The sequence below is a fragment of the Capra hircus genome, unplaced genomic scaffold, assembly GCF_001704415.2.
Source record: "Capra hircus breed San Clemente unplaced genomic scaffold, ASM170441v1, whole genome shotgun sequence".
NCBI classification, from domain to species: Eukaryota; Metazoa; Chordata; class Mammalia; order Artiodactyla; family Bovidae; genus Capra; species Capra hircus.
This window is the reverse complement of record NW_017189652.1, coordinates 306,199-332,898: the sequence shown is the minus strand read 5'-3', so window position 1 is coordinate 332,898 and position 26,700 is coordinate 306,199. Positions and strand designations below refer to the sequence as shown.

General features: G+C 40.9%; 1 protein-coding gene across 1 annotated transcript in view; it reads left to right on the top strand.

Annotated features, from left to right (window-relative positions):
* Positions 1–26,700, top strand: part of F8 (coagulation factor VIII) — a 136,825-nt gene that overhangs the window by 81,932 nt on the left and 28,193 nt on the right. The window contains exons 14-18 of the mRNA XM_005700528.3: positions 2,724–5,562; positions 21,550–21,703; positions 23,309–23,521; positions 23,957–24,185; positions 24,375–24,557. Of these exons, the coding sequence (XP_005700585.2) occupies positions 2,724–5,562; positions 21,550–21,703; positions 23,309–23,521; positions 23,957–24,185; positions 24,375–24,557 (3,618 nt within the window). The remainder of the gene's footprint in view (positions 1–2,723; positions 5,563–21,549; positions 21,704–23,308; positions 23,522–23,956; positions 24,186–24,374; positions 24,558–26,700) is intronic.

Sequence of the window (26,700 nt, the reverse complement as noted above, 5' to 3'; positions counted from 1 at the left end):
AACTGACTTAAAACTCAACATTCAGAAAACTAAGATCACGGCATCTGGTCCCATCGCTTCATGGCAAATAGATAGGAAACAATGGAAACAGCAACACTTTATTTTCTTGGGCTCCAAGATCACTTCAGATGGTGACTACAGCCACAAAATTAAAAGACACTTGCTCCTGGGAAGAAGTTCAGTTCAGTCACTCAGTCGTGTCCAACTCTTTGCCATCCCATGGACTGAAACACGCCAGGTCTCCCTGTCCATCACCAACTCCCAGAGTCCACCCAAACCCATGTCCATTGAGTTGGTGATACCATCCAACCATCTCATCCTCTGTCGTCCCCTTCTCCTCCTGCCCTCAATCTTTCACAGCATCAGGGTCTTTTCAAATGAGTCAGCTCTTCGCATCAGGCGGCCAAAGCATTGGAGTTTCAGCTTCAACATCAGTATTTCCAATGAACACCCAGGACCGATCTCCTTTAGGATAGACTGGTTGGATCTCCTTGCAGTCCAAGTGAGTCTCAAGAGTCTTCTCCAACACCGCAGTTCAAAAGCATCAATTCTTCAGTGCTCAGCTTTCTTTATACTCCAACTCTAACATATATACATGACCACTGGAAAAACCATAGCCTTGACTAGACAGACCTTTGTTGACAAAGTAATGTCTCTGCTTTTTAATATGCTGTCTAGGTTGGAAGAAATGCTATAACAAACCTTGACAGTATATTAAAAAGCAGAGATAATACTTTACTGATAAAGGTCCATATAATCAGAGAAAGCTATGGTTTTTCCAGTAGTCATGTATGGGTGTGAGAGTTGGACCATAAAGAAAGCTGAGTGCTTTAGAATTGATGCTTTTGAACTGTGGTTTTGGAGAAAACTCTTGAGAGTCTCTTGGACAGCAAGGATATCAAACCAGTCAGCCCTTAAGGAAATCAATCCTGAATGTTCATTGGAAGGACTGATGCTGAAGCTGAATCTCCAGTACTTTGGCCATCTGATGTGAAGAACTGATTCATTTGAAAAGACCCTGATGCTGGGAAAGATTGAAGGCGGGAGGAGAAGGGGATGACAGAGGATGAGATGGTTGAATGGCATCACTGACTCAATGGACATGAGTTTGAGCAAGCTTTGGGAGTGGTGATGGACAGGGAGGCCTGGTGTGCTGCAGTCCATGGTTGCAAAGAGTCTGACACAACTGAGTGACTAAACTGACTGAAGTTATAAAAGTGGAATTTTTAGTCAATAACCTGATTTAAATTATTCATTCCAACTCCAGTTCTGGTCTACTCTAGCCCAACATGGTTTAAATAAAAAATACTCTTTACATATCATGGAATTGGGTTCTTATATCCTATGTCTTCATATTTTTTAATATACTCCTTTATTTCAGTTATAAACATTCTCTAATCAATTCTCGAGAATGGCTGAATTAGAGGTAAATACTTTGAATCCTTGTATATTAGAAAATCTCTTTATTCTCATTTCCTGTTTGAGTGATTATCAGGCTGCACATAGAATGCAATGTGAATTAATTCCAAAATGTCTGAAAACCGGAAGATTTTTCGTGGGCATCCTATTGTCTAATAGGGCTCTGTGAAATATACTTTGAGAAAATTTTTCGGTTAAGATTTTGCTTCTGTAACTTGATAAGACCATTCATTTACCTGATGGGTAGCTTAGTAAAGGTGTATTTGTTTCCATTTATGCTTATGCATATACTTCACCACCATAAAATTCTTTCACTCAGATAATCCTGTTCATAGTAGAAATTAATATTGTTAGCACTGTGATGAGTTATTATGTTATTTGTATCCTAAATCTAAGTCCTGCTCCCTCATGGTTACTTATCCTACACATTGGTCATAGTGGATGCTTGGCATTGTGTTGTGTGATTTGAGTGATTGGGGGCAGGAGGAGAAGGGTTGACAGAGGATGAGATGGCTGGATGGCATCACTGACTCGATGGACGTGAATCTGAGTGAACTCTGGGAGTTGGTGATGGACAGGGAGGCCTGGTGTGCTGTGATTCATGGCGTCGCAAAGAGTTGAACACAACTGAGCGACTGAACTGAACGAGTCATTTATAAATTTGAAAACTGGAGCTCAGAGACCTCAATTGACTTGCTTAAAGTCACACAGCTGATAACTTGTAGTGCTGGGACTTGACCCCAGGCAGTGAGGAGGAAATGGCAACCCACTCCAGTAATCTTGCTGGGAAAATCCCATGGAGAGAGGAGCCTGGCAGGCTACTGTCCATGGGGTTGCACAGAGTTGGACACAATTGAGCGACTGAGCACTGAGCACATAATGTTACTGTAGAACCTATAGCACTGTGCTGTATAGTGAAAACAGCTGCCCTAGGTAAAATTTCCAGAATTAAGTCACTGTCATCACCCGAGTTCTATGTGACTAGTAAGACTCGCTACTCTTGTATATGTTAATTACATTTCTCCATTTTTATGCCAATATATATTCATTTAAAATCACAGCCCTTTCTTGTGGTCACAAAGAGATATGCCACAATAGCAGCAATGCAAAAACCACTTTTACTGTCATTGTTGGACTACTGTTACGTGTATCTGGCATTTAACATAACAACTGGCAATATAATGGTACTAAGTAGTTGTTTTTTTTTTTTTCATTTTTCTGGGAATGGAAGAGAACCTCTAGCACAGATCTTGCATGTGACTTGAGTTATGAGTAATCAGAGTCTTATTCTTCCTCATCTCTAGGTCTGTGGGTTCTGGGGTGCCACAACTCAGACTTTCGAAACAGAGGCATGACAGCCTTACTGAAGGTTGATAGTTGTGACAGGAACGTTGGCGATTATTATGACACATATGAAGCTATTCCAACCTTCCTGCTGAGTGAAAACAATGTCATTGAACCCAGAAGCTTCTCCCAGAATTCAAGGTACCCTAACACTAGGCAAAAGCAATTCAAACCCACCATGACTCCAGAAAATGACATGGAGAAGATTGACCCTCAGTCTGGAGAGAAAGTGCAGCTGCTTAAAGAACAAAGTGTCTCCTCTAGTGATTTGTTGATGCTCTTGGGACAGAATCCTACTCCACACAGATTATCCTTATCTGATCTCCAAGAAGACAGAAATGAGCCTACTGATCATTTGCCTGGACCAACTGAAAGAAACAAGGGCCCATTCCCATCTGAAGTGGCACATCTTGGACCAGAGCTGCATCACAGTGGGGAAAGAGTATTTACTCAAGAGCCAGAACTGCCACTAAGATTAAATGAGAATTTGGGAACAACTATAATGGCAGAGTTGAGCAAACTTAATTTAAAAATTTCAAGTTCATCAAACAATCTAATGCCTTTACCAACAATTCCATCAGACAAGTTGTCAGCAGGTACTGAAAAGACAGGTTCCTTTGGACCCCCAAATATGCCAGTTAATTTTAATAGTCAATTAGGTGCCACTGTATTTGGCAAAAATTTATCTCATGTTATTGAGTCACATGTACCTTTGCTCTTGAGTAAAGAAGATAATAATTCCAAGTTGTTAGAAGCAGCTTTAATGAATAGTCAAAAAAGTTCACTGGGAGAAAACGTATTATCAATGGAGAGTGATAGGTTATTTAAAGAGGAAAGAGTTCATGGACCTGTGTCATTGAACAAAGATGATACTTTATTTAAAGTGAATATCCCTTTAGTAAAGACAGGCAAGGCACCAGCTAACTCAACAACTAATAGAAAGACTCACATTGATGACCCAACAGTATTAATTGAGAATAGTACATCAGTCTGGCAAGATATTGTAATAGACAGTAATACCAATTTTCAAGAAGTGACTTCTTTGATCCATGATGAATTGTTTATGCACAAAAATACTACATCTTTTGGACTAAGCCATATGTCAAATAAAACTACTTCATCCAAAAAAAGGGAAATGATCCATCAAGAAAAAGAAGGCCCTGAGCCACTAGATACAAAATATCCAGATACACCATTCTTCAAGACTCTGTTTTTGCCAGATTCAACAAATGTGATAAAAAGGACCCATGGCAAGAACTCCCTAAGCTCTGGGCAAAGGCCCAGTCCAAAGCAATTCGCATCATCAGTATCAGAAAACTCTGTGAAAGATCAGAATGTCTTATCAGAAAAGAATAAGGTAGTAGCAGGAGAGGATAAATTTAGCAAGGACACCAGCCTCGAAGAGATGATTTTTCCAAATAGCAAAAGCATAGTTCTTACTAACTTGGCTAATGTCCAAGAAAATGATACAGACAATCAAGAAAAAATATCCCAGGAAGAGACAGAAAGGAAAGAGACATTAATCCCCGAGAATGCAGTTTTGCCTCAGGTGTATACAGTGATTGGAACTAAGAATTTCCTGAAGAACCTCTTTTCACTAAGCACTAAGCAAAATGCCGGAGGTTTAGATGAAGAGACATATACTCAAGACAACAGGTCATTAAGTGATTCAGCAAAAAGAGCTGGGATTCATGCGGCCCATTTCTCAAAAGGAAGGGTGGAAGCAAATGTGAAAGGCTTAGGGAATCAAACAAAGCAAATGGTAGAGAAATCTCCAAGCACTACAAGACTGTCTCCTATCCCAAGTCAGCAGGATGCAGTTCCTCTGAGGAGTCTTAGGTCAATTAGACCTACAGATGTGACCAAGATTCCTTTCGAAGATAACTCTTCTCATCCTCCAGCATCAACCTATGGTTATAACTTGGGGACAAGTCATTCTGGGGTCCAAGAAACCAGTCATTTCTTACTCGGAGCCAAGAAAAATAACCTTTCCTTAGCCTTGCTAACATTGGAAGTAATTGGAAGTCAAAGAAAGAGCAGCACCCTGGGGAAACAGGCTGCAAATCCACTCATGTACAAGAAACTTGAGAACACGTTTCTGTTGAAACCAGGCTTGTCTGAAGCATCTGGGAAAGTTGTTCATCAGGAAGACTTGCCTACAAAAACTAGCAAGGTTTCTCCTGCCCGCCTGGATCTCAGGGAAGAGATCTTCCTTCAGAAAACACAGGGACTTGTTAAATTGAATAAAGTCTACAGGCCTGGAAAAGTGCCATCTCTGAAATGGACAACAGAAAGCTCTGAAAAGATTCCCTCCAAGCTGCTGGGTCCCCTTGCTTGGGATAACCAATCAGCTACCTTGATACCAAGAGAATCCTGGAAATCCCTAGAGAGGTCACACAAACTCACATCTTTGAAGACAAAAGATATCACTTTGCCCCTAGACCCTAGTGAAAACTATTATTCAATAGCAGTAACAAATGAAGGAGAAGATAAGGCCCAAAGAGAAGCTCCCTGGCCAAAGCAAGGAGGGACTGGAAGGGTGTGCTGTCAAAATCCACCAAGCTTGAAACGCCATCAAAGGGAGATAACCCTTACTACTTTTCAGCCAGAGCCAGACAAAACTGACTATGATGATACTTTGTCGATTGAAACAAAGAGAGAAGATTTTGACATTTATGGTGAAGATGAAAATCAGGACCCCCGCAGCTTTCAAAAGAGAACACGCCACTATTTTATTGCTGCAGTGGAGCGGCTCTGGGATTATGGGATGAGTAGATCCCCCCACGCACTAAGAAACAGGTATGGATCCATTGATTATTCCTTTGTGCTACTGTTGTGACCTTTGACTTGACCAGGTGCTGAAACAATAGGGAAGGCACAATCAATCTGCAGCAATGAGACTCCAAAGACTGTTTTATAGAGGAAGCTGAGAAGCAAGTGGCAAAAGTCTAGATGAAGCTGAGGAGCAAATGGGAGGTTAGGTGGTGACACTAACAATGAGGGTTACAGGATGGTAAATTCAGGTAGCATGAAAATCTTACTCTGGTGGGATGGAGAAGAAGAGGGATCTACAAAAGGGTAGAGACGTCAGAGTCATGAAGCAGCCACGTGGAACAGGAAGGAAGTCAGCCTCACCTAACAGCTTATGAGCTGCCAGGTAAGGCTTAATCTCCTGAGTGTGCCCTGATAGACACAGCAGGAAGTAGTGAAGTGTGTGGTAATGAGATTGAGGTGGCAGGGGAGGTCGTTTTCCAAAGTACTGGGGATCCAGAGGGCAAAATGGGAGAATTTCAGTGTTAAGGGAGCAGAAGGAGGTTGGTCAGGGGAGAGAACACACAGAGAAATTTGGAAGATAAACATAAGGAGAGTGAATCAGGCAACAGATATTTATTGAGCACCTGCTACATGCCAGGCACTTGCGCTGACACTGGAGAATGGCAAAGCAGGAGCTTATATTCTGCTGGGAAAATCAAAAGGCAATAAAGTAGTAAAAAACTAAATAAGGGAATCTTGGTGCTGTTCAAAAGGTAGAATTGAATGATATGGTAGAGAGTGACAGGTGTTGTTACTTTCACTGTGGTGGTCAGAAACATTCTCTTTGTGGAGTTGATGCCTAAATGATGACAAGAGGTCAGCTAGGGACTTCCCTGGTAGTCCAGTGACTAAGACTCCACAGTCCCAATGCAGGGTGCCAAGGTTCAATCCCTGGTCAGGGAACTAGACCCCACATGCCGCAAATAAAGATCCCACATGCTGCAACTAGGACCCAGTGCAGCCACATAAATTAAAAAACAAACAAACAAACAAAAACGAGGTCTGCTAACCAAAGTTTGAGAGAAGACATTTTCAGCAGAGGGAACAGGAAATGCAAAGACCCTGCAAATGAAACAAGTTTAGCATGCTTGAGGAACAAAAAAGGACCAGCATGAGTGGAGTACAGTAAAGAAGTGTATGCAGGGGTAGGGCAGAGGTGAGTGACCACACCATCGTGGTTATCCAGGACATTACTGCCTTTTTTGTACAGTTCTTCTGTGTATTCTTGCCACCTCTTCTTAATCTCATCTGCTTCTGTTAGGTCCATACCATTTCTGTCCTTTATTGTGCCCATCTTTGCATGAAATTTTCTCTTGGTATCTCCAGTTTTCTTGATGAAATCACTAGTCTTTCCCATTCTATTGAACAGGGTGATGAGGATGAAAGTAAAAAGAAATGTGGATGTTGAGTATAATTTAAAGATAAGCAGAGAAGGCTTGCTGTTAGATTGAGGATGGGGAGGAATGGTGAGAGAAAACTGAAAAATGTTTCATTTTTCTCCTGAGCAACTAGGTGGAAGCTGGTGACATTTAATGAGATGTGGAAGCCATGATGCAGAACAGATTTATTTGAGGAGACACTCAAGGGTCTGTTTTGTACATATTTAATTTGACATGCCTACTAGATATCCAAGTTCAGATGTTGAATAGGCAGTTTGATATATGTGTCTTAAAACCAAAGAAGTGGTTTGTGCTAAAAGATACCAATTTGACCATTATAATCATATTACTAACATTCAAATAAGATTTAATGGGATGGTAATGGAGTAAAAGTAGCTGTAAACCATGCCTGCTTTAAGGGCTATATCATCAAAGTAATGGTAAACCAGTTAAACTTGTACTTCACTGACTTATAGCCTGGTTTTTGGTCATGTGTATTGTCCATGAAATCCCTATCCTGCAGACATCTGGTAGAATACATAAAACCTCTCATGGAAGAAACCAAAATTCTAGGCCTCAGGTTATTTTCACAAATATTCGAGATACAATTTCCAGAACACAAAAATGCTAGGTACAAAACAAGAAAAGTAAGCAAGAGGCCACAGAAACAATAGAGAGCCAAATACAAACTCACAGACTGAAGATCTCAGAATCACCAGATACAATTAAAACACTAATGCATCATGTAGAAAGAATTGGTGAAGCAGTAGGTAAATAAAAAGAAATAATATGAAATACAGAATGCAGAGATTTTAAAATGTAATATAGAAAAGAGATAATAAAGACTATGTGTTCTAAGTCACTTTAGTCATGTCCGGCTCTTTGCGACCCCATGGACTATAGCCGGCCAAGCTCCTCTGTCCTTGGCATTCTCCAGGCAAGAATACTGGAATGGGTTGCCATGACCTCTTCCAGGGGATCGTCCCAATCCAGGGATCAAACCTGCATTATCCAGCAGTGGCCGCACAACTGGAAAAGGTCAGTTTTCATCCCAATCCCAAAGAAATGCAATGCCAAAGAATGCTCAAACTATCACACAGTTGCACTCATCTCACACACTAGCAAAGTAATGCTCAAAATTCTCCAAGACAGGCTTCAACAGTATGTGAACTGTGAACTTCCAGATGTGCAAGCTGTATTTAGAAAAGGCAAGGGAACCAGAGATCAAATAGGCAACATCCGTTGGATCATCAAAAAAGCAAGAGAGTTCCAGAAAAAATATCTACTTCTGCTTTATTGACTATGCCAAAGCCTTTGACTGTGAGGATCACCACAAACTGTGGAAAAATCTTAAAGATGTGGGAATACCAGACCACCTGACCTTCCTCTTGAGAAATCTGTATGCAGGTCAGGAGGCAAAATAGAACTGGACATGGAACAACAGACTGGTTCCAAATAGGGAAAGGAGTACAGCAAGGCCGTATATTGTCACCCTGCTTATTTAACTTATATGCAGAGTACATCATGAGAAACACTGGGCTGGATGAAGCACAAGCTGGAATCAAGATTGCCAGGAGAAATATCAATAACCTCAGATATGCAGATGACACCACCCTTATGGCAGAAGCGAAGAAGAACTAAAGAGCCTCTTGATGAAAGTGAAAGAGGAGAGTGAAAAAGTTGGCTTAAAGCTCAACATTCAGAAAACGAAGATCATGGCATCTGGTCCCATCACTTCATGGGAAATAGATGGGGAAACAGTGGAAACAGTGTCAGAATTTTTTATGGGCTCCAAAATCACCGCAGATGGTGACTGCAGCCATGCAATTAAAACATGTTTGCTCGTTGGAAGAAAATTTATGACCAACCTAGACAGCATATTAAAAAGCAGAGACATTACTTTGCCAACAACAGTCCATCTAGTCAAGGCTATGGTTTTTCCAGTAGTCATGTAGGTATGTGACATTTGGACTATTAAGAAAGCTGAGCACTGAAGAATTGATTCTTTAGAACTGTGGTGTTGGAGAAGACACCTGAGAGTCTCTTGGACTGCAAGGAGATCCAACCAGTCCATCCTAAAGGAAATAGTCCTGAATATTCATTAGAAAGACTGATGTTGAAGCTGAAACTCCAATCCTTTGGCCACCTGAGGCGAAGAACTGACTCACTGGAGAAGACCCTGATGCTGGGAAAGATTGAGGGCTTGAGGAGGAGGGGACGACAGCGTATGAGATGGCTGGATGGCATCACCGACTCAACGGACATGAGTTTAAATAAACTCCGGGAGCTGGTGATGGACAGGGAGGCCTGGCATGCTGCCGTTCATGGGGTTGCAAAGAGTCAGACATGGCTGAGTGACTGAACTGAACTGAATTGGCAGGCAGGTTCTTTATCACTAGTGCCGCCTGGGAAGCCCAAAGATTATAGCCAACTCTATTTTCCAAAGATATATGTGCCAAGATATCCTGTCCTACATGCTTCTTGTACAATGACCTTGCCATTCTCCCTTTCAAAAGGTAGTCTAATTCCCCTCCTTTTGATCTGTGCTGGCAACGAATAGAATGTAACAGAAACATGTGATCCATAGATATAGTGGAAGTGATGCTATGTGATTTCCAAGGCTTTCTCAGAAAGTACAGATGTACCGATGTGAGAGCTGGACCATAAAGAAGGCTGAGCACCAAAGAATTGCTTTCAAATTGCAGTGGTGGAAAAGACTTTTAAGAGTCCTTTGGACTGCAAGGAGATCAAACCAGTCCATGCTAAAGGATATCAACCCTAAATATTCACTGTAAGAACTTATGCTAAAGGTGAAGCTCCAATACTTTGACCACCTGATGTGAAGAGCCGACTCATTGGAAAAGACCCTGATGGGAAAGATTGAGGGCAGGAGAAGGGGGTGACAGAGGATAAGATGGGTGGATGGCATCACTGAGTCAGTGGACCTGAGTTTGAGCACACTCTGGGAGAGAGTGAAGGACGGGAAAGCCTGGTGTGCTGTAGTCCATGGGTCACAAGAATTGGACACAACTTAGTGACTGAACAACAACAACAATCTCAGAAAGTATCATGCAGCTCATGTCTATCCCTTCAGATGCTCTCTCTGACCGAGAGTCCTGACTGAGTCCAACTTTCCAGCATTCTCCACCAAGGCAATAGACATGTGAATGAAGCCATTTTGGACCCTCCAGACTAACCCAGATGCCAGTTGAATACCACTGAGTGACATTAGACACCACGAAGAGAGAAACTATTACTTTGCCACACCCTGCTGGAACTCCAGACTTAACAGAATTGACAAGTACAATAAAAAACAGTTGTTGTTTTAAGCCACTAAATTTTTGAGGTAGTCTGTGATACAACAACATATAATCAGAAGAAAGAGGATAGAATGTGAAGGACTAACATATTTTTAATTGAAATCCCAAAAGGAAAGAGTGATTAGAAAAGAAACAACTACCAAATTATTCAGAAATTCCACTCCTGAGTATATATCCAAAGGAAATGAAAACACAAACTCAAAAAGATACATGCACCCCAACGCTGATAGAAGCATTATTTAGAATTGCCAAGATATGGAAGCAACCTAAGTATCCATCAACAGATGATTGATTAAGAAGGTGTGGTATACATACACACTGGAATATTACTCAGTCATGAAAAATAACAAAACTTTGCCATTTCCAACAACATGGATGAATCTAGAGGGTATTATGCTTATGTTATCATATGTTATCACATACATGTGGAAGCTGACAAATAAACAAATGAATATACAAAACAAAAACAGATTCATAGATATAGAGAATAGACTTGTGGTTACCAGTGAGAAGAGGGTGAGAGGAGAAGAGGGATGTGGCTAGGGGACTGAAAGTTACAATCTACTATATATAAAAAGGATAGGTTGCAAGGGTGTGTTGTACAGCACAGAGAAATACAGCCATTATCTTGTGGTAACTTTAAATGGAGTATAATCTATTAAAAAAAAAAAAAAACTGTTGAGTTACCATGTTATATACCTGAAACCAATATGATGTTCTAAATAAACTATACTTCAATGTTTTAAAAAATCAGATAGACTTAACTCCAACTATTTTTTTAAGTAAATGTAGATAAGTTAAATGTATCAGTTAAAACATAAAAATGTGGCTTCCCTGGTGGTCCAGTGGTTAAGAATCTGCCTGCCAATGCAAGGGACCTGGGTTTGATCCGTGGTCTGGGATGATCCCACAAGCATGAGACAACTAAGCCCGGGCTCTCGAGCCCACCAGCTGCGACTTCTGAGCCTGCATGCTGCAACTACTGAAGCCCACACACCTAGAGTCCATGCTCCACAACAAGAGAAGGCACTGAAACAAGAAGCCCACACACCTCAACGAAGACCCAGCCCAGCCTAAATTTAATTGGTTAAAAACAATTTTCAAAACAAAACAGAAAAGTGTCAGACTTCCTTAAAAATTTGTGCAAACTATATATTGTTTATAAGAGACACACTTAAAATCTAAGGATCTAAGTTAAGTAGAATTGTTGCCAAAATAGTATGTGGGTAGGGTCCAGCTGCTTGCCACTCAAAAGCCAGTAAACAGGCCAGGCTGGTGGAAAGGAAAGTTTGCTTTATTTCAGATGCTGGCAACTGGTGATGGGGAGGGTGGCAAACATCTGTTCAAAGGCCAATCCCACAACCCGCCCCCCCCATGACAAGCAGGGGGTGAGACTATTTATAGACAGAGTTGGGAGGGGGGAGGTTACATGCAGAAACAGCACAGTCATCTCTAACAGTCATCTTCAATTTTTCATCAGTGGTCTGACTAGCATCATCTTCAGTGTTTTAGGTACAGTTAATCTGCAGTTCTGGGCTGCACTTGTTCCCATTTATTTGCAGTCAATTCTTGGAATTGTGGCAACTCTAGTCCTGGGTACAGTCTGGTGATCATGTAGTTAACTTCTCCACCTGGTGTTTTGGTATCTATAAGAGAACTCACAGGATATGGCTCAGAATATCATCTCTAGCCCTTGAGAAAGAACTAAATGTCCTTGACTATGCTTAATGGCTATATTATATTATTTAGTCTCCTTAGATTGTTTTCCTTTGTTTCAGCATTTCTCACTTCTCTGATTAAATTTATTCTTTGACTAAAGTTTTCCACAGGCAAAAGGCAGGCAGAAGACATGGGGGGAGGCAAGGATCATAGAGTCCTGCTTTGTTTCAATCCCCCTTTTTCTTTGACACTCCTCAATCTTGAGGAGGAACAGATACTCAACAAGAAAGGCAATAAACTTTCATTATACCTGGACACACATTTGAAAATTACTTGTCATCAAGACAGTATGGTACTGGCACAAAGACAGAAATATAGATCAATGGAACAAAATAGAAAGCCCAGAGATAAATCCATGCACCTATGGACACCTTATCTTTGACAGAGGAGGCAAGAATATACGATGGAGAAAAGACAATCTCTTTAACAAATGGTGCTGGGAAAACTGGTCAACCACTTGTAAAAGGATGAAACTAGAACACTTTCTTACACCATATACAGAAATAAACTCAAAATGGATCAAAGATCTAAACGCAAGACCAGAAACTATAAAACTCCTAGAGGAGAACATAGGCAAAACACTCTTCAACATAAATCACAGCAGGATCCTCTATGACCCACCTCCCAAAATATTGGAAATAAAAGCAAAAATAAACAAATGGGACCTAATTAAAATTAAAAGCTTCTGCACAACAAAGGAAACTATAAGCAAGGTGAAAAGACAGCCTTCAGAATGGGAGAAAATAATAGCAAATGAAGCAACTGACAAACAACTAATCTCAAAAATATACAAGCAACTCCTGCAGCTCAATTCCAGAAAAATAAATGGCCCAATCAAAAAATGAGCCAAAGAACTAAACAGACATTTCTCCAAAGAAGACATACAGATGGCTAACAAACACATGAAAAGATGCTCAACATCACTCATTATCAGAGAAATGCAAATAAAAACCACAATGAGGTACCATTTCACACCAGTCAGAATGGCTGCTATCCAAAAGTCTACAAGCAATAAATGCTGGAGAGGGTGTAGAGAAAAGGGAACTCTCTTACACTGTTGGTGGGAATGCAAACTAGTACAGACACTATGGAGAACAGTGTGGAGATTCCTTAAAAAAACTGGACATAGAAGTGCCATATGACCCAGCAATCCCACTGCTGGGCATACACAGTGAGGAAACCAGAATTGTAACAGATACGTGTACCCCAATGTTCATCGCAGCACTGTTTATAATAGCCAGAACATGGAAGCAAGCTAGATGTCCATCAGCAGACGAATGGATAAGAAAGCTGTGGTACACATACACAATGGAGTATTACTCAGCCATTAAAAAAATAAATTTGAATCAGTTCTAATGAGGTGGATGAAACTGGAGCCTATTATACAGAGTGAAGTAAGCCAGAAAGAAAAATACCGATAGAGTATACCAACGCATATATATGGAATTTAGAAAGATGGTAATGATAACCCTGTGTGCAAGACAGCAAAAGAGACACAGGTATATAGAAGAGTCTTTTGGACTCTGTGGGAGAGGGCGAGGGTTGGATGATTTGGGAGAATGGCATTGAAACATGTATAATATCATATGTGAAACAAATCGCCAGACCAGGCTTGATGCATGATACAGGATGCCCGGGGCTGGTGCACTGGGATGACCCAGAGTGATGGTATAGGGAGGCAGGTGGGAGGGGGGTTCAGGATGGGGAACATGAGTACACCCGTGGTGGATTCATGTTGATGTATGGCAAAGCCAATGCAATATTGTAAAGTAATTAGCCTCCAATTAAAATAAAGAAATTTATGTTAAAAAGACAGGAGAAAAAAAACAAAAGAAATGAAGCAAAACAGAAATAAATAAATCTCTTAACAAGTATAATAATAAATATGCAAAATAAATCATTTTATAAACGTCAAAAAAAAATCTAAACCTGAGCACCAAAGAATTGATGCTTTTGAACTGTGGTGTTGGAGAAGACACCTGAGAGTCCCTTGGACTACAAGGAGATCCAACCAGTCCATCCTAAAGGAAATCAGTCCTGAATATTCATTGGAAGGACTGATGTTGAAGCTGAAACTCCAATACTTTGGCCACCTGATGTGAAGAACTGGCTCATTTGAAAAGACCCTGATGCTGGGAAGAATCAAGGGCAGGAGGAGAGGGGGTTGACAGAGGATGAGATGGTTGGATGGCATCACTGACTCAATGGACATGAGTTTGAGTAAACTCCAGGAGTTGGTGATGAACAGGTAGGCCTGGCGTGCTGCAGCCCATGGGGTCACAAAGAGCCGAACACGACTGAGTGACTGAACTTAACTGATGTCTAAAACATCAATAAAGAAGTTGACTCTTATACAACACCAGTGTGAATGAAGAGGGTCAACTTAAACGAATCTATTTTTCGGTAGTAAATACTACAGTACTACACAGTCTGAAGTTGCTTGCATCCTTAGATACCAAGGAACCAAAGATAGAGAGGGCTAACTATAAATTATACTCAGATTAATCCCCTTGTTGGTCAAGGGTCAACTGTAGAAGATTTGAACACAATTAACAAAGCACACCCAGGGACTTCCCTGGTGGTCCAGTGGTTGACAGTCCACCTGTCAATGCCGGGGATATGGGTTCTACCCCAGTCTGGGACAATTCCACATGCCTTGGGGCAACTAAGCCCATGCACAACAACTACTGAGCCCATGCTCTAAAACCCATGCTCTGCAACAAGAGAAGCCACTGCAATGAGAAGCCCATACACTGCAACTAGAGAGTAGCCTACATTCTCCAAAAGTAGAGAAAGCACATAAGCGGCAGTGAAGACCCAGAGCAGCCAAAAATAAATAAAGTAAAAAAAAAATCACACCCAGCAAGTGCAGCTTTAACATTTTTTCAAGTTCACATGGAGTATTTAATAAAGTAGATCATATCAAACCCATCCATTCTGAAGGAGATCAACCCTGGGATTTCTTTGGAAGGAATGATGCTAAAGCTGAAACTCCAGTACTTTGGCCACCTCATGCAAAGAGTTGACTCATTGGAAAAGGCTCTGATGCTGGGAGGGATTGGGGGCAGGAGGAGAAGGGGACGACAGAGGATGAGATGGCTGGATGGCATCACTGACTCGATGGACGTGAGTCTGAGTGAACTCCAGGAGATGGTGATGGACAGGGAGGCCTGGCGTGCTGCGATTCATGGGTTCTCAAAGAGTCAGACATGACTGAGTGACTGAACTGAACTGAACTGAACTGATGCTGTGGCACAAAACAAGAAATTTTAATTCATTACAAATATATGTAAGGTGTCATATATGTAAAATAGAAATAAATTACTTTATCTTGAGAAAGAGTATCTACAAAAATGTACACCAAGCATCATATTTAATGCTGATCCATTGAAAGCTTTCCTTTAGATATCAGGAACAAATCACCACTTTTCATTATCATCACTTCTTTCAATACTGTACTGAACACTCAAGCAGTTAAAACATTGGAGTACTGGGGAAGTCCCTAGCCAAGACCCTCTTGAAGAAAAGGAACAAGATAGGAAGAATTGCTATATAACACATTGAGACTTATTTTAAAGCTATGGTAATGTAATAGCTGGACTATAAAGAAAACTGAGAACCGAAGAATTGATGCTTTTGAACTATGGTGTTGGAGAAAACTCTTGAGAATCCCTTGGAATGCATGGAGATCAAATCAGTCAATCCTAAAGGAAATCACTCCTGAATATTCATTGGAAGGACTGATGCTGAAGCTGAAGCTCCAGTACTCTGGCCACCTGATGTGAAGAACTGACTCATTGGAAAAGACCCTGATGCTGGGAAAGACTGAAGGCAGGAGGAGAAGGGGATGACAGAGGATGAGATGGTTGAATGGCATCACTGACTGGATAGACATGAGTTTGAGCAAGCTCCAGGAGTTGCCAACAGACAGGGAAGCCTGGTGTGCTGCAGCCCATGGGGTCATGAAGAGTCAGACACAACTGAGCAACTGAACTGAACTGAGAGTAATAATTGGCATAGGAGTAAACAAATAAGTCAGTGAAACAGAACAGGAAATGCAAAACTAGATTCAAACATATATAGGCATTTGACTTATGAAAAAGGTGTCACAGAAGAACAGTTTTCAATAAATATGCTGGAAATAATTGATATACATACGGAAAAACATTAAATTGGATCCCTAATTCATACCAGGCTCAAAAATCCACTCACTGTGGGTTCCAAGTCTAAATATAAATGTAAAACCATAAACCTCTTAGAAAGAAAAAATAAGAGAATATCTCAACAATGTCAGGGTAAGAAAAGAAAGAATTGATATTAAGATACAAAAATAATTAACTATGAAAATTTTAAATAAATTTCACTACATTAAAATTACCAACTTACGCTCATCATGAGATAACAAAAAGGGAATGGAAAATTAACCACAGAAGGAAAGATGTTTGCAGCACAAAAGACCATCAAAGACTTACATCAAGAATATATGGAGTACTCCTTTGAATCAATAAGAAAAAAATCAGATTTCTCAATAGAAAAATTGGCAAAATATAGGGGAAAAAAAAAAAAGCTTGTGTAGGCATACCACAAAAGAGGAAATCCAAATAACTACTACCCATAATAAAAGATGCTTAGTTAACCTCATTATTAACCAGGAAATGCAAAACAAAACCTCATACACACTGCTATCTAACCATTAGAATGGCCCAAAATGCAAAAATACAGTCAATATCAAGTGTCTATGAAGATTTGGAGCAAATGGAAGTCTCATACATTGCTGATGAAAATGGAAAATGATACAACCACTTGGGAAAACAGTGTGGTATTATCTGCCTGGGCTCCCCAGGTGGTGCTAATGGTAAAGAACTCACCTGCCAATGCAGGAAACATAAGAGACACAGGTTCGATCCCTGGTTTGGAAAGATCCCCTGGAGGAGGAAATGGCAACCCACTCCAGTATTCTTGCCTGGGAAATCCCATGGACAGAGGAGTGTGGCAGGCTACAGTCCAGGGGATTGCAAAAAGAGTCAGATACAATTTGGACACTAAACAACAACAGTATATACCAAAGCTGAACATATGCATACTCAGCAATTCCACTCCTAGATATGTGCCCAACAGAAGTGCATATATATGTTTATCAAAAGACGTGTATTTGAAGATTCATAGCAGGACTATGTATAAGCACCAAAAATTACAAACGACTCCAGTGCCCATGATTGTGTTATATTTGCAGAATGGAATACTATACAACAATACACATGAACAAACTGTAGCTACATACAATGAAGATGAATCACAACTATAATGCTCAGTAAAAGAAGCTAGAGACTAAAGAATCTATGCAATATGATTCCATTTGCATACTTCAAAAACAGGCAAAAATAAACTATATGCTTTAGATATGTAGACATAATTGGTACAATTATGAACAAAATGAAATAAATATTTATAAACATCAGAATGGGGTTTACCTTTGGTAGAAACAGAAAAGATGTGATTGGAAAGGCAGATAACAGTGAGACTTCTGGGCTTCTGGCAAAGTTCTTGATCTTGGTAGTGGTTGCATTTTTGAACCAAAAGCATTTATGTTTCATGCATTTTAAGTTCACAATTTTAACAGAATTTTAAAAAAGCAAAAAAAAAAAGTGCCCCAAGGACTGAACACTGAGGCTCTCATATTTAGAATATGTTTATAAACCCTACATCCATTCAACATTCAACATATATTTTCTGAGCACCTACTATGTGCCAGGCACGTGTTCCAGCAGCTGAGAGTACAGCAGTGGACAAAACAGACAAACCCCCCTGCTTTCATGGATCTCACATACTAGAGAAGCCTGAAGAGTATGTCAAGGGGGACAGAGTGATCAACTACAGAACATGTTACATAGATGTCGAGTAAGACGAGGACATAACAAAACTGACCACTTTGATAAGCCACTTGCACGTGTAATGGCTTCCATGGTGGCTCAGACAGTAAAGAACCCACTTGCAATGCAGGTGACCCAGCTTCGATCCCTGGGTCAGGAAGATACCCTGGAGAAGAAAATGGCAACCCACTCCAGTATTCTTGCCTGGAGAATTCCATGGACAGAGGAGACTGGGCATGCTACAGTCCATGAATTGCAAAGTGTCAGACCAGAGACGACTGAGTGACTAACACATATTGCATGATTTGGATATTACCTAAATATGGATGATCTTCATCCAGACCCCTCTTTTGGACTCCTGATCTCTGTGAATTTGCCAGTATAAATCATATGTATCCAAACTGTATACCCCAACCTACTCCTCTAGGGTTCTCCAGCTAAATGAATTGCATCACCATCCATTCATTTGCCCAAATTAGAAACCTAGAAGTTATCTTTAATCCCTCTTTATCCCTTCCCATCCCCATGACACTTCCAATTCATCATCAGTTCAGTTCAGTTCAGTCGCTCAGTCAGGTCTGAATCTTTGCGACCCCATGAATCACAGCACACCAGGCCTCCATGTCCATCACCAATACCTGGAGTTCACTCAAACTCATTTCCATCAAGTCGGTGATGCCATCCAGCCATCTCATCCACTGTTGTCCCCTTCTCCTCCTGCCCTCAATCCCTCCCAGCATCAGGGTCTTTTCCAATGAGTCAACTCTTCACATGAGTTGGCCAAACTTGGAGTTTCAGCTTCAGCATCAGTCCTTCCAAAGAACATCCAGGACTGATCTCCTTTAGGATGGACTGGTTGGATCTCCTTGCAGTCCAAGGGACTCTCAAGAGTCTTCTCCAACACCACAGTTCAAAAGCATCAATTCTTCGGTGCTCAGCCTTCTTCATAGTCCAACTCTCACATCCATACATGGCCACTGGAAAAACCATAGCCTTCACTAGACGGACTTTTGTTGGCAAAGTAATATCTCTGCTTTTCAATATGCTATTTAGGTTGGTCATAACTTTCCTTCCAAGGCATAAGCATCTTTTAATTTCATGGCTGCGGTCACCATCTGCAGTGATTTTGGAGCCCAGAAAAAATTCTGACGCTGTTTCTACTGTTTCCCCATCTATTTGTCATGAAGTGATGGGACCAGATGCCATGATCTTCGTTTTCTGAATGTTGAGCTTTAAGCCAACATTTTCACTCTCCTCTTTGTCTTTCATCAAGAGGCTTTTTAGTTCCTCTTCACTTTCTGCCATAAGAGTGGTGTCATCTGCATATCTCAGGTTATTGATACTTCTCCCGGCAATCTTGATTCCAGCTTGTGCTTCTTCCAGTCCAGCGTTTCTCATGATGTACCCTGCATATAAGTTAAATAAGCAGGGTGACAGTATATAGTCTTGATGTACTCCTTTTCCTATTTGGAACCCGTCTGTTGGTCCATGTCCAGTTCTAACTGTTGCTTCCTGACCTGCATATAGGTTTCTCAAGAGGCAGGTCAGGTGGTCTGGTATTCCCATCTCTTTCAGAATTTTCCACAGTTTATTGTGATCCACACAGTCAAAGGCTTTGGCATAGTCAATAAAGCAGAAATAGATGTTTTTCTAGAACTCTTTGCTTTCTCCATGATCCAGTGGATGTTGGCAATTTGATCTCTGGTTCCTCTGCCTTTTCTAAAACCAGCTTGAACATCTGGAAGTTCATGGTTCACGTATTGCTGAAGCCTGGCTTGGAGAATTTTAAGCATTGCTTTACTAGCGTGTGAGATGAGTGCAATTGTGTGGTAGTTTGAGCATTCTTTGGCATTGCCTTTCTTTGGGATTGGAATGAAAACTGACCTTTTCCAGTCCTGTGGCCACTGCTGAGTTTTCCAAATTTGCTGGCATATTGAGTGCAGCACTTTCACAGCATCATCTTTCAGGATTTGAAATAGCTCAACTGGAATTCCATCACCTCCACTAGCTTTGTTCATAGTGATGCTTCCTAAGGCCCACTTGACTTCACATTCCAGGATGTCTGGCTCTAGGTGAGTGATCACACCATCGTGATTATCTTGGTCTTGAAGATATTTTCTGTACAGTTCTTCTGTGTATTCTTGCCACCTCTTCTTAATATCTTCTGCTTCTGTTAGGTCCATACCATTTCTGTCCTTTATCGAGCCCATCTTTGCATGAAATGTTCCTGTGGTATCTCTAATTTTCCTGAAGAGATCTCTAGTCTTTCCCATTCTGTTGTTTTCCTCTATCTCTTTGCATTGATCGCTGAAGAAGGCTTTCTTATCTCTCCTTGCTATTCTTTGGAACTCTGCATTCAGATGCTATATCTTTCCTTTTCTCCTCTGCTTCTTGCTTCTCTTCTTTTCACAGCTACTTGTAAGGCCTCCTCAGACAGCCATTTTGCTTTTTTACATTTCTTTTCCATGGGGATGCTCTTGATTCCTGTCTCCTGTACAGTGTCACGAATCTCCATCCATAGTTCATCAGGCAGTCTGTCTATCAGATCTAGTCCCTTAAATCTATTTCTCACTTCCACTGTATAATCATAAGGGATTTGATTTAGGTCACACCTGAATGGTCTAGTGATTTTCCCCACTTTCTTCAATTTAAGTCTGAATTTGGCAATAAGGAGTTCATGATCTGAGCCACAGTTGGCTCCTGGTCTTGTTTTTGCTGACTGTATAGAGCTTCTCCATCTTTGGCTGCAAATATAATCAATCTGATTTTGGTGTTGACCATTTGGTGATGTCCATGTGTAGAGTCTTCTCTTGTGCTGTTGGAAGAGGGTGTTTGCTATGACCAGTGCGTTCTCTTGGCAAAACTCATTCCATACTCCAAGGCCAAATTTTCCCGTTACTCCAGAATATGGTCCACTGGAGAAGGGAATGGCAAGCCACTTCAGTATTCTTGCCTTGAGAACCTCATGAACAGTATGAAAAGGCAAAATGATAGGATACTGAAAGGGGAACTCCCAGGGTCGATAGGTGCCCAATATGTACTGGAGATCAGTGGAGAAATAACTCCAGAAAGAATGAAGGGATGGAGCCAAAGCAAAAACAATACCCAGTTGTGGATGCGACTGGTAATAGAAGCAAGGTCTGATGCCGTAAAGAGCAATATTGCATAGGAACCTGGAATGTCAGGTCCATGAATCAAGGCAAATTGGAAGTGGTCAAACAGGAGACGGCAAGAGTGAACATCGACGTTCTAGGAACCAGCGAACTAAAATGGACTGGAATGGGTGAATTTAACTCAGATGACCATTATATCTACTACTGTGGACAGGAATCCCTTAGAAGAAATGGAGTAGCCATCATGGTCAATAGAAGAGTCTGAAATGCAGTACTTGGATGCAATCTCAAAAACGACAGAATGATCTCTGTTCATTTCCAAGGCAAACCATTCAATATCATGGTAATCCAAGCCTATGCCCCTACCAGTAACGCTGAAGAAGCTGAAGTTGAACGGTTCTATGAAGACCTACAAGACCTTTTAGAGCTAACACCCCAAAATGATGTCCTTTTCATTATACGGGACTGGAATGCAAAAGTAGGAATTCATTATCAGTTCTATCAAATGCATCTCTTTTCTACTCACCTAGGCCATGAAGATATTGCTTTTCCTCTGCTTTTTTTTCACCAGGTCTCAGAATGGAGGAGTCCCTCAGTTCAAAAAGGTGGTATTCGAGGAATTTACTGATGGCTCCTTTACTCAGGCCGTATACCGTGGACAATTAAATGAACACCTGGGACTCTTGGGACCATATATAAGAGCAGAAGTGGAAGACAATATCATGGTAAGTTGAGGACAATGGGATTACAAGAAAATTGATCCATATATTTTTTTTAATTTCTGATTATAAAAATACTGTTTTCACACTTTCAAAAAGTTTAATGTATAGAAAATAAGAAAATTGAAAAATAATCCCATAATTATCATTTTTCTGTATGTTCTTATGTTTTCCTATGTATTTTCTTTATGTATTCAAAATTATACAATTCATCATTCTACTTCTTTTTAAAATAAATGTTATAAACATTCTTTATGTTATTAAACACACTACATATGTTTTTCAACTGAAAGAATATTAGTTCATTATATGATTTTATGGTTTATTTAACTGTTTTTCTTTGAACAACCTTTTAGATAGTTTCTCTTTTTTCCACTGTTTAAGTAATGATGTCATCACAACTCTTTTCCCAGGATAAAATTCCAGAAGTGCGATGTACAGGAACATTTTAAGTCTTTCTCTAACAAATTATCTGTTAATGTTCTTTGCATAGTTGAATTTTTGGAGCGAATGCTTTTCTTGTTAATTTGTATTACCATATATATTATAGATCATTGATATTTTAATGATCATTGGTCATTTTAGTGAATACTATTTTTCTAAGTTTATTTTCTTTTAATTTTATATATGTTGTGTCTGACTCTTTATGACCCCGTGGACTGCAGCCTGCCAGGCTCCTCTGTCCATGGGATTCTCCAGACAAGAAAACTGGAGTGGGTTACCATGCCTTCCTCTAGGGGATCTTCCTAACCCAAGGATCAAACCCACGTCTCCCACATTGCAGGCAGATTCTTTACTGTCTGAGCTACCAGGAAAGCCCAATTTTATATATAGTGATTTTTAAAATAAAATATGTTTGAAGTTTTAGGTAGTAACCCATAAATCTTTCCTTTATGACACTTTGATAGCTTTTATGTTTATAAAAATCCTTCCCTATACAGAGATTTATTTTCTTAAAATCACCTATATTTTCTTCAACTTTCTTTTACAGTTTAATTTCTTAACATCTAACTTTTTAATCCAATAATAATTCCTGTAGACTAGAATTTGCTTTGGCGCTGTATGAGCCAAAGATCAAGATAGTTTCTTTTTTTTTCTAGAAACAGTCATCCATTGTCCCAACTGATTGTTTACAGGAAGGATATAGAAGGTTCTAAAATTATAGGATTTTGAGTGAATTTATTCTGACTTGAGTTTTACTTTCTATATGTCCCATGAAAATGTATAACTTTTTAATTAAAAAAAAGTCTTGTATAAGGAGCATATGTAATCATCCTGGCATTTGTCATGAAGAACTTTAAGAGGATCAGTTCCTGGGGTTATGGTCCCTTAAAACCCCTGTGGTCTTATTTTCTCTTACTTTAGAATTTCTTTTAAGGATTTAGCAATTTTCTCCTTTGTAACTGTGAGTTCATGTCTTAAAGACTGTGGAAATGAAAAATGTCTCAGTTTCTTTCACAGATCTTTAGGTTTGGGTTCTAATAACATACCGATTCCTCCAGGTATTGAAAACCTGGATAACACTCCCTAAATAGGCATTGCTATTAGGGATGTAAGAACTTTACAAGATCCTAAAACATAATACTTGCCTTTTTCTCTCTTCCTCTGCAGGTAACTTTCAAAAACCAGGCCTCTCGTCCCTACTCCTTCTATTCTAGCCTTATTTCTTATAACGGAGATCAGAGACAAGGAGCAGAACCTCGAAAAAAGTTTGTCAAGCCTAATGAAACCCAAAGCTACTTTTGGAAAGTGCAACACCATATGGCACCCACCAAAGATGAGTTTGACTGCAAAGCCTGGGCTTACTTTTCTGATGTTGATCTGGTAAGCAGGGCTCCTTTGTGCTGGCCCTTTCCTGCTTTGAAAGAAAGGGTCTCAGAACTTCCCTGGCAGTCTCATGGTTAAGACTCTGTGCCTTCACTGCAGGGGACACAGGTTCAATCCCTGGTCAGGAGCTGAGATCCCACATGCCCTGAGGTGCAGCCAAAAAGTAAAGTGTTAAAAAAAAATAAAAGGTCTTCTTTGTGTCAGCTGCTAAGAAGTGTGGGATTTATCCCCACCATAATGGGAAGTTTTCAATAGGGGAGGTGTCAGCATATTTATATTTTAGACATATCACTCAGGAATCTACTAAAGAGGAAGAATTGTCCCATGGGAAGCTGCAGAATGGGGTGGAGGGTCATAAAAGCTGATGAGAAATCCCCTCTGGTTCCTGAGTAAGAGAACATTCGCTCCTAGAACTAATGTCTTTCCTTTCAGGAAAAAGATGTGCACTCAGGCTTGATTGGCCCCATTCTGATCTGCCGCGTGGACACGCTGAGTGCTGCTCATGGGAGACAAGTGACAGTACAGGAATTCGCTCTGTTTTTCACCATTTTTGATGAGACCAAGAGCTGGTACTTTGCCGAAAACATGGCAAGGAACTGCGTGGCGCCCTGCCATGTCCAGCCAGAGGACCCTACTTTTCAAGAAAAGTATCGCTTCCATGGTAATGCAGTCCACACCCAAATCTCATTTGCCGTGAAGTGAGCCTGGAGCCTGAGGCTGGGATGTTGCACGATTTGAGAGTATATGGATGAGAGTGCAATCTTCCTAGGAATCCATCCTTTTGGCTGGAATGGAGGGAAAGACCCAGGCACAATAGACATTAACAGCTTTCTCTGTGTTCTTTGTCTAGCAATCAATGGCTACGTGATGGATACACTCCCTGGCTTAGTCATGGCTCAGAATCAAAGGATTAGGTGGTATCTGCTCAGCATGGGCAGCAATGAAAATATCCATTCCATTCATTTCAGTGGCCATGTGTTCACTGTGCGAAAAACGGAGGAGTATAAAATGGCGGTCTACAATCTCTACCCAGGTACAAACCAGTTTGCGCTCTGTCTTCAACTTCCTGTGCTTGCTGAGGAGCTCCTTTCAAGGTCTAGGCCCTGGGGATATGTCCCTTGAACAAAGAAGAGAGATCATAAAGAACTTAGCAAACGAACATGATCATTTAAGATACAGATAATGTGCTGTAAAGGAAACAGAGCAGAATCAATGGACAATGGATGTCCCAGCACTTTCCTAGAAAAAGAGGATTTTTCTCCCAACTCGAATCCCACAGGGCACCAATAGTGATTGGTTCCAATCACCAATTAGTGATTCCCAAAGAGTGATTGGTTTATGTATGAAGAACAAATTTTGATTAAACACTGCTCCCACTGTTGATCAAAACAGAATATCATCTTAATTCTCAATGTTCCTTTAAAACAGGTTCTGAACTTCCCTGGTGATCCAGTGCTAGGTCTCAGTGCTTCTACCACAGGGCACACAGTTTTGATCACTGATCAGGGAACTAAGATTCCATATACCTCACAGTGCAGGCAAAACAGAAGGAAGAAAAAAAATAGGTTTAATAGTCTAACTAAACTTCTGTTTCTGTGTAAAAATTCTTATAAGCCCAGTGACTTTTCTTGCTGACTTTTGAGTAATGGACAGGCCTGCAGTCACTTCATGTCACAAAGAAAATTCAAGTCAGACATCATAATGTCCACTTCAACACATTAATCAAAGAAAAATTTCCCCCTTTTTTCTTGGCTGTGCCACACGGCATGCGGGATCTTAGTTCCCTGACCAGGGATAGAACCTCCGCCCCATGAAATGGAAACATGGAGTTATAACCAGTGGACTGCCGGGGAAATTCCATTCTTCATTAAAATTCTGAATTTCCTTTTATAAGGTTTTATTCTAGATTTTCAGCAAGAGGCACCTCCTTCTGGGTTTCATGACAAGTGCTCTGCTGTGGCATTCAGTGGGTCCTTTCGCTCTGAAATCATGCATTTCATTCTTAAGCTTTAGAGGATTTTTCTCCTTATCATTTCTCTGATTCCCGCCCCCTCCTTTTGTTTTCTTTCCCTGCAGGACTTTCATTAGAAAAGTCTTGGACTTCTTCATCTTCTATGACTCAGTTTCCCTCATTTCCTTCTGTTTGCTTGCCTTTTTGCATTATGTCCTTAGGTTTCTCTTCCAGATCACTAATTTGGCCTTTAGCTTCGGAACTTGATTTTAACCTCAATATCTCCTTCCTATGCTTCCCCCTGCACTCCTGGCTGGTTGCTGCTTTGAACCGTAGCTTGGAGGGGGGAGAGATAAGGGATATCACCACTGTCTGCACCTGGCAGATATTTAAAGTGAAAGTGAAAAGTCAAAGTGCAAGTCTCTCAGTTGTGTCTGACTCTTTGCGACCCCATGGACTATAGTCCATGGGATTCTCCAGGCCTGAATACTGGAGTGGGTAGCCTTTCCATTCTCCAGGGGATCTTCCCAACCCAGGGATCAAACCCAGGCCTCCTGCATTGCAGGCGGATTCTTTGCCAGCTAAGCCACCAGGGAAGCTTGGGAGAAGACTGGAGTGGGTAGCCTAACCCTTCTCCAGCTGATCTTCCTGACCCAGGGATTGAACTGGGGCCTCCTGCATTGCCGGCAGATTCTTTACTGAGCTCTCAGGGAAGCACAGCAGATATTTAAAGAGGACTCTTTCTCTGGTGGGATACTTTCAGGGGCTCTGCAGAAACTCCTTTGGGGGACCCTCTTATATGAAATCCTCTTGACTTGGTTGATTTTACCTTTATTCTGGATGGTCACTTATCACTCAGCCCCTCAGCATTCACCTCTAGCTTCTTGCTCCTAGGGTTACTTTACTCATTGAGGCAGGGAGCCCACATCTTGTCATTGAGAAATCCACCTCTGGCTCTGCCAAGCCTTGAGAGTGGAGGCCAGTCCTAATGCAGTAGCTTTCTCCCGTCTCCACCCCTGAAGCGTCCGGGTACTCTTTCTCACCCTTTCCCCAGGGTCAGAACTTCACCTCCAGTCTCCAGCTGCAGGGGCTACATCACAGGCACTTTGGGTCAAAGAGTGGTGCAACTGACTTAGCTAGATCTCCTCTGATGTTCTGCATAATCTGATGTATCTTATGCCCGTTTTGGTGAGAGGAAGTCACTTTTCTGCCTTCTGGTTTTGCT